We start from the raw sequence: 9,310 nt of genomic DNA on the forward strand, positions 1-9,310 counted from the left end.
TGAAAGAGGACACATATAAATGTAAGCCTGCCTCCTGTAATGTCACGTGTAGAAAATACTTAAATATACGCATAAATCATTAAATCACAGAAATCAGCAGCTACGGCCAAACAAGCAAGTTGACTGCTTTGATTCCTGCCCGATTTCACCACAAAATAAATAATTCTGTGTGTTAACTTGTATCAGGCTAATTCAGTAAAAATGATTGAACAGAAGAAAAGAAACTATTCATTCACACGTTACTGAATTAAAAACATTTTAGGGTACCTGACAAAAGATTTTTACTGCTACACAACTAAAGTGTGACGAGCAGCGATGTTCGCGGAGGCGCTTTAAAAAAGCAACTGGAATTAATTTAAATATATCTATTTATTAATACAAAATATAGGAAGTTATATTTACAATCCAGTGACGTTGTGACTAAATCCCAATTATGCCTGTAGATAACATGTCAAATTGCTCATATAAAGGTGTTTAAAATTCCCAGGTTTATGAGCATACAAATACATTTGACGCAAAACAGTGTTATTTGCATTAAATGCATATAAATTTCGTCTGATAAATAAAAACAAACCTAACCCTCACTCAAAATATATACTGTTTTAAGAGGTCCAATATTACAATAAATGTATAGGCATTTGTTGCTTAAAGCGAAGTGAAATAGCTCCTAGAAACTGTTGTCGTGATAAAGAAATAAATGTTGGGTTCTTGTTGAGAGACAGGGTGAGGAGCGATACGTGTACAGACGGGTTCTCTATCTGTTGGCCAGATTTAGATAATTCAGTCATTATTTAGGCACAGTATAACGACTCGCTGTTGTTTACGTGTGAATGAACTCTGTGTTGTGTGTCGACTGCACAGACTCTGACAAACACGACGGATCATCTCCGCAACTTGTGAGGCCTTTCAAAATAGACAATTTAAGACAAAAACAAATAACGAGAATCCAATCTGAAATGTTCAGATGTTTTTACTTCAATGACATGTTGTGTGCAAAGACGGGTTTAATCGAGTGTACCGGGCCATGTTGATATAATGACAACTTTTTTACGCTTTGGTTATTATTTAGTTATTCTTATTGAACAATAACTACTTATTCATTACAAACACACGTCTGTGAAGAATTTGCACCGTCTCATTCACATTCAATTCTATATATATATATATATATATATATATATATATATATATATATATATATATACAGTATATAAAGGCTATATCTAAAGAGAGAAATGGGTTGACGACAAAATTGTTTTGCGGTGAGATTTCTGTCACTTTAAATTACTAAATGTCGTTTTATAAGCATTATTATGGTATGACAATTTAGTTTGAAATAATCCACCTGTATAGAGTATATAATCTTAAAATCAATGGAACGACACGTGGCAGACAAAACAAACCAAAAATATTTGTTTTCAAAAAATACGTTGATGAACTGCAAAATTTGCTAATTTCACAGATTTAATGGGTTCATGATTTCAGACGGACCTGACTGTGAAAATCCTATGCGGTCGTGTTTATCTTAGGTAGACTAAATAAACTACTGTATACGATCTCTATGAAGAGAGGCCGAATACAGTGACGCTATGCGCACGAGACGTGGAGCTTCATCTTCTCTGGGTCCCGCAGACCGACGGATGCGCGTCCTGATGATCTTCATATTTTGTACTCACACAACAGCGAGACACGCAGCGCCCTTTCGCGGCAATAGAGCCCTCAAACACCTTCTTATAAATCTGAAGTCTTTCCCTCCACCCGACCTGTTAAAACCACGCCTACAGAGCAACACAATTGGTCCGAAAGCGTCAAAGAGCCAATCAACAGAGACATGCTGCTCGAAGCATGTAACACATCCACACGGCTGAATCCTATGGAGTTCAGAAGCACTGGGGTTGTCTCTGTGCTGGACCCTTCGCTCCGCTGAAATGTGTGTGCGCGCGTGAAAGAGAGAAAGTGTGCGTGCGAGCGCGTGAAGGTGTATACCTCCAACAAGTAAAGACAGAGGAATTATTCTGAGCCAACGAAATATTTCAACACATCTTATTTCGCTGGACTCGGGGCGATCGCATTTCGGAATGTCTATTTAAAAAGAGAGAAGAAAAACAAACGAACGACGCCGCAAGCGGTCACTCAACAACTCTCGTCGCCTCTCATTCCTCTCAGTTCTCAATATCCTGACGCATGCTGTGACAAAAGGCAAACATAGCACATCGGCACCGGCGAAGAAAAGCGGATAGTCGTCTCTCACTTTCTCTTTTAGGTAATTTGTTGGAATACAGTTAGAGAAGAAGCAAGAGAGTCGCTCACACCACACGTCGAGGCGTCGGATGCTTTTACACTTGCGAAAGCAAAGCTGGATTTGGGTAAGGACCTCCCGTGCAAATATTTAGTCGGTTGCATATTCAGGCGCTCGTCTTCAGCCACACCACATCTGTTGTCTGGACTTGAATGAGCTTCCCGATGAGAGATCCAGTCATCCAAGGATCCAGTATGGCATACCACCCGTTTTTACCTCACCGGGGTCCAGAATATGCAATGAGTGCAATGCTGGGTCACCAGCCGCCCTTTTTCCCGGCCCTGGCTCTGCCACACAACGGCTCCCTGTCTCTGCCCGGGGCGCTGGGCAAACCGATCATGGAACAACTTATGGGCGCAGCAGAGACTGGCCTTCACTTCTCTTCACTGGGACACCAAGCAGCAGCTGCCGCCGCCGCCGCAGCAGCGCATCTCCGGCCTCTTAAGACACTTGAGCCCGAGGAGGAGGTTGAAGACGACCCGAAAGTTCACCTGGAAGCAAAGGAACTGTGGGAGCTTTTTCACAAGCGTGGCACAGAAATGGTCATCACAAAATCCGGAAGGTAAACTAAAATTATTGCATAATTGTGAAACTGTCAGAGTTCAACGAAAACCGACATTTTAGTTTCGTAATCAAACACGGGGACTTCATAACTGATTGATTGATTGATTGATTTATTGATTTGACTGACTCACGGTTTTCTTTATACGAGCTCATCAGATATTCAGCCTTTTTATTGCCCTTTTATCTTTATTTGGGCACTTGGCACGTTTGCGTATTTTTTACAACCTATACAATGTAACCCAACTATAAAAAGCCACCGTTGACTGCCCAGGCACACGTCTGAAAATTCAAAACATATTCCAAAAATATTACTATTATTATGTACGAATATTATATTTAGCGACATTAATAAGTGTTCTTAAATAAATGGCCACAAGATTGATTTTCTCTTATAAAGGATCACTTAAAGAAGTTAACACTCAGACATGATTATTTTGGGGAAAACATTTCATTTTTTAAAATTAGAACGCTATAATTTAGAACAAATTGTGTTGTTGAATTGAACAATTTTGAAAACTGTTTTCTGGAATGATTGATTTTCTGCTGAATTTAGATATAGAGGTATTTCACTAGTTAAGGCTGAAGCCAGGCCTACCGCGTGCAATGATATTACATTCTACAATTAATGTTCCCCTGAAAAATAAAGTTAACACGTCGAATAAAAAAATCTAGCCCACATTTATTTTCTCGTTGTGCTCTGCTGAAAACATTCTGTCCTAATTGAAAGATTTATCTCTGCTAAATTCTGCAGGCGAATGTTCCCTCCGTTTAAAGTGAGATGCACGGGCTTGGACAAGAAAGCCAAATATATTCTGTTGATGGATATAGTTGCTGCTGATGACTGTAGGTATAAATTTCACAATTCGCGCTGGATGGTGGCAGGGAAGGCTGACCCCGAAATGCCAAAACGGATGTACATTCACCCCGACAGTCCGGCCACTGGCGAGCAATGGATGTCTAAAGTCGTCAACTTTCACAAACTTAAGCTGACAAACAACATCTCCGATAAGCATGGCTTTGTAAGTGTCAATTGTGATTTTATACTTTGTAATTATTATTATAGCAGTATTATTAAAAGTATTCATTATTATTATTTTTTAATGGGGGTCGTCGTAGCTTGAATTATTGGCTACAAAAAAAAGAGAAACTAGGCCCTGGGCAACAGGTTTGTTTCTATGCTGAAAATGGGGCAGATGCCTGGTCGAATTTGACGTTTTTCGGTAAAGTATACAGGACAAAGTTGCAGGCCTGAACCTGTTTAGTGGACAGAAAAAAATGTGCCGGACGTGTGTCGCATAATTACAGATAATATTTCCTTTATCAAAGTCAAGAATGTTGTCTGAAATGTCTTATTTGTATTTTTAGACCATCCTAAACTCCATGCACAAATACCAGCCGAGATTTCACATCGTGAGAGCCAACGACATTCTGAAACTCCCTTACAGCACGTTCAGAACTTACGTGTTCCCTGAAACTGATTTTATAGCTGTCACTGCCTACCAGAACGATAAGGTAGGTCTAAACAAGTTTATTGTTTTGAATACGACTGAAACATTAAAGATAGAAAAAAAACACTTTGTAGTGGCTGCGATTTGAGAGATTTAACTTTACTAGATGATAATGGAACCAAACGTTAATCCTCTTGTAATGGTTATCTAGATATCAGCATACATTTTGAATTATATCCATGAATAAATAATTCACAGTAGAATTATGTGAAGTAAAATAAACATTCTCTCTCTTTCACACAAACAGTTCTTCCTTAAATTCGCGTTAGTGTGTTTTTATTAAAGAATGAAAGTGGGAGGGTGGAAACTTTAGAGGAGTTACTGAAGAGGAAAAAGGAGGTGTTAGAATTCTGTGTGTGTGCGTGATATGTTTTATTAGGTTAATAAGCAATTGTCCCTCACAAAAACAAGGGTTCAGGTTAATCGTTTCTGGTTGTTTATCAGCTGTTCTAATTAATCTCTTATTCAAATACGTCATTGCATTTCAGGTAACACAACTAAAAATTGATTACAATCCATTTGCAAAAGGATTTCGTGATACTGGAAATGGGAGACGTGAAAAAAGGTAAAACTTAAGTAAACTGCTTCTATTACATCGTTTAAATCCACATTATTGAAAGCAATACCGTTGTATTTCCATGAAAAAATCTAATTTCGTTTGAAAATTAAATCCCCAAGTAAATAAAGATTAAAGACCCAAGAGAACATGGCCATCGGAAGACTTCATTTGTCCTCGATTGTCTCAGTGATGTATTTTCGAAACGTGTTTTAAACAGGAAACAACTGGCCCTGCAGTCCATGCGTTCATACGAGGAGCAGCAGAAAAAAGATCACGGGACGTCAGACGATTCTTCAGGCGAACAAACGTCGTTTAAATGTTGTCGCCAGACCTTATCTCCTGCCGTCTCTAATGCTGACCACAACAACCTAAAAGGTATGAGAGTCCGATGAGCCATCCGTCTTTAAGAAATACTAAAAAGTTTACATTTAACAATAAGTATAAAAAGCAGTCGAATATTCCGGTTATTTGTAGGATATTATTACAATGATATTTTTGGAAGCAGGCATACATTTCGGACTTTTTTACAAAGTGAACGACTCCCGAAGGATATTATTAAGTCACGTGATTTGCTGAAACTGATTAGCCTAATATGTACGTTGCACATAATGCCATCCGTTTTTATCTGTAGTGTTATTCTAAACATCCATCTACATTCACTTTGTTACCCTACATAATAAATAACGAAATACAGTTTTGCGACGAAATAAAGCTTCTGTGTTTCTTGTCGCAGACTTTTGTGATAGTGATGAAGAAAGTGACGACGAAGAAAAAGACGGACATTTGAAAGACGGACCAGACTCCACCAAAATCTCCACCACGACTGACGACTCGAAGGATCCCGATGCGAGTTTTAGCAAAAGTCTTTTTGTGGAAAGTGACACTGGCGCTCGAGGGAACGATAAACCCCGGGTAGACTCGCGGCAGAGTCCTATAACGCTGATATCCAGCACCACCCGGTCCGGTGAGGAGCTCAAGAGTCCAGGCCGGGATCAGGCCAAAACAGACGACTGCCGGACAGTGAGCAAAGAAAATTATATGCCATTGACTGTCCAAACAGATGGCACTGCGCACTTAAATCACAGCCACTTGCACAATTTCGGATTTCCTCCGGGTTTGGCGGGCCAACAGTTTTTCAATCACTTGAGTGGTGCCCATCCTTTCCTCTTACACCCCAGTCAGTTCAACATGGGAGGCGCTTTCTCAAACATGGCCGCAGGGATGGGCCCCATCCTGGCAGCCGTTTCCTCCGGAGGGGTCTGTCCAATGGACACGAGCAGCGTGGCATCACCCGCGCAAAACCTGAGCGGGGCGCCGCTGCCTTTCCATCTGCAGCAACACGTCCTGGCGTCACAGGTGAAGCTCTTGTTGATCATAATTACGAGTGAAAGATACTTTATTTAACCCTGCACTTTCTTACGCGATCTTTGTGGACAGTGTAAGGTTTTAGTTAAAATGTAGACTTGTGGGGGGAAATCAAACCGTGGCATATTTTGCCTTGTTTTATAGATCGTTCTGGGGCACTCTTTAAATTGTCAGCGAATATAAAACTCCCAACAACTCTCGCAATAAAACTTGATTGATGTGTGTCTACACGCAATCAATTCATTTGTGGGGGGATCATTGACGTAGTGAGATATCTTATAAAATTTTGATGGTTGGTTGTCGATTACAAATTTTGTCCTAAAAATCACTTTTTAAAAAATTAAAAAGTTAAAAAAACTGATCTGCAAATTTACGTATTAGGCTGTGAATATAAGTTGACTTCTTAAACTTAATATACTATATATATTAGCTGTGTACACTATGATTGTGTAGTTTTTAAAAATATTATTTTATTTTTTCTCCTGATTGCCATTAGAAGTAAACGGTTGATTCCATTTGTTAGATAATTAGCTGATCATAATTAAATCCTTTAACACCAGATTTGAGCCAATACACCGGAATTTGTGTCATGATTAGCCCACGTTTCATTTCTTTTCATGAGATTATTGAACGTATGTTCGTTAATACAACCACAGTAAGGATATATATATATATATACATAGATATATAGATAGATATAGATTTAGATATAAACGTGTCTCCCTCTCTCTCTCTCTCTCTCTCTCTCTCTCTAGGGTTTGGCTGTGTCTCCGTTCGGAGGTCTCTTTTCATATCCTTACACGTACATGGCCGCAGCAGCAGCCGCAACATCCGCCGCAACTTCATCGGTCCATCGTCATCCATTTTTAAACGCGGTGCGGCCTCGGTTAAGGTACAGTCCCTACTCCTTACCGAGTGTCCCGGACAGCACTTTGCTTACAACGGCGATCCCGCCCATGACGAGCGGTGCGGTGGACCTGAAGGGAGACAGGACGGCCCCAAGTCCCTGTTCGGTTGCCCTTGACTGTGAGGTCACCAGCCGCTCGTCGGGTTCAGTATCACTGTCACCAAAAAACTGCGCGGAGAAAGATTCCAGCAGCGAGTTACAGAGCATCCAGCGTCTGGTCAGTGGACTCGAGGCCACAAAAGACCGGCCACGCAGCGTGTCCCCGTGACCGGATCGCGAATGATGGACATTGAAACAGATTGCGTACGACGATTCACCGTTAACAATACGGAAAGTCGAGACTTAAATGCACTTTGGTAGTACAAAAATAAACGCGTAATGTATGTATGTTTCTCTTTTGATAAATGAAAAGAGTAGCTAACTTTGAATATTTTTCAACTCTTTGAATACCACAGAAGTATTGAACACAGAACAGTTCGGCGAGATTTCGTGAACGAAGCTGCTGCGCTCCCTCGTGTTATGCTCCAGGGTAACGCTGATTTAATTTAATATGCACTCCGAATAGCTTCTTCGGTTACTTGATCTCTCTTTATCTTTTGAAGACCGAAGTGTTTGAAAATATATTAAGAAATTAAAGTTAGTGAGGCGTATTGCATGTCAAAGACCAGACCCGATCATTAGGTTACTGATGGTTTACAGTTCCAGCGTGAATTACTCAAACCGCAATATAATCTATAGTAAGAAGTGTAAGCAACATTAAACATGGCGCGATTTTAACAGAGAACCTTTGAGTCACCCACTTGATTATTTTACCTCAAATGCTGACTATAGTTGCTAAGAGTTTTTATAAACTGCAGAAGGCGGGCATCTTTACTTCGGCCCAAAGTTGCCCGAACTATCAATATTTATGATCATTTGCAGACCCGGTACTACAATTGCTTGTTAAATACATTTTTTTAATTAATTGGGGAAAGGGATCATATGCATCTATGACGGATCATATGGTTATAATTAACACAAATGTAAATAGTGATAAATATATAACATATTTATGTACACATTTCATATGAATAATGTTTGTAAATATAAATGACTTTCTTTGGTTGGTTGTTTGTCTGTTTGTGGGAGATTAATTTAATTTATTGTGGATAAACGTGTGTGTGCGTGTGTAAAAGTTATGAAAAGGAAATATTTTCCTTGTATAAAACATTCTCATTGATGTCCTTCTGTCTCTGAACCCGTAACACCCACAGCAAATCATGTGCCATTTTGTCATCAACTGATGTGTGTTTTCATTCAACAAATTAAAGGCGATAACACAATGCACCAATGACTTGAGAGTAATGACACTTTTCTTTCACAGTAACTAAAATGCTTGAATCAACCTGTGTGTTCCGTTTTTTTTTTTTTGTGACATACGATTCTAAACTGCCAAAATATTAAAGAAACTACAGAAAGGCGTCACAAAATAAAGATTTTCCATTTATCACGTTGTTCGGATTTGCCTCGTTTCGGATTATTTGCAATGCGAAAACAAATCTTTCTTAAAACGTAGAGACCTTAAAATTATGCCCCATTAAGTTACATTGCAGTATAAAGAATGCAAATGTTTTTTTTTTATTTAAGCAACGTGTTCATAAAGTAAATCCCTAAAAAATACTACATTTTGGTGCATGTAACGACATTTTCTTAAACAGCCTATACATATTGTGTCGTAGTAAATCAATCTATTCTTGTTCTTCCAAAAATCTACTTGTTGAAAGTTTAGGTATGTCTTAGGAAAAGTGAAAGTGTTTTAGCACATCAAGACTTGTCATCTGGAAACCTCTCGTGGACATTATGCGCCTCGAGAAGCGTCACCCGTGTTTGTGTGGACCGATGTGAACCTGAAAGAATGTAAAATAACTTGATTGAGCTCTATTGCGCCTGGAGTCAGAGTTTATCAGGAGTATATCTTTATTTGTTTAAAGTGCGGTTAATGGGTAACGGCATTGGCGCTGGAGAACAGTGGTAAACACCACGCAAACTATCACAATTGGCCTTTCTATTGCTCACCTGGCGCCTTCTTTATCAGACCTGAGTTTGTTACCCGGCGGCGACGGAGCGTC

General features: G+C 39.5%; 1 protein-coding gene across 1 annotated transcript; it reads left to right on the forward strand.

Moving 5' to 3' along the window:
* Positions 1–1,489: 1,489 nt before the first annotated feature.
* tbx3a (T-box transcription factor 3a) lies at positions 1,490–8,524 on the forward strand. Its single transcript, XM_056747044.1, has 7 exons — positions 1,490–2,861; positions 3,615–3,882; positions 4,229–4,375; positions 4,860–4,936; positions 5,148–5,305; positions 5,664–6,286; positions 7,051–8,524. Exons 1-7 carry the CDS (start codon positions 2,452–2,454, stop codon positions 7,468–7,470), a joined length of 2,103 nt encoding a protein of 700 aa, XP_056603022.1. The 5' UTR covers positions 1,490–2,451; the 3' UTR covers positions 7,471–8,524.
* Positions 8,525–9,310: the final 786 nt, after the last annotated feature.

Source organism: Triplophysa dalaica, chromosome 4 (genome assembly GCF_015846415.1).
Source record: "Triplophysa dalaica isolate WHDGS20190420 chromosome 4, ASM1584641v1, whole genome shotgun sequence".
Taxonomy (NCBI): Eukaryota; Metazoa; Chordata; class Actinopteri; order Cypriniformes; family Nemacheilidae; genus Triplophysa; species Triplophysa dalaica.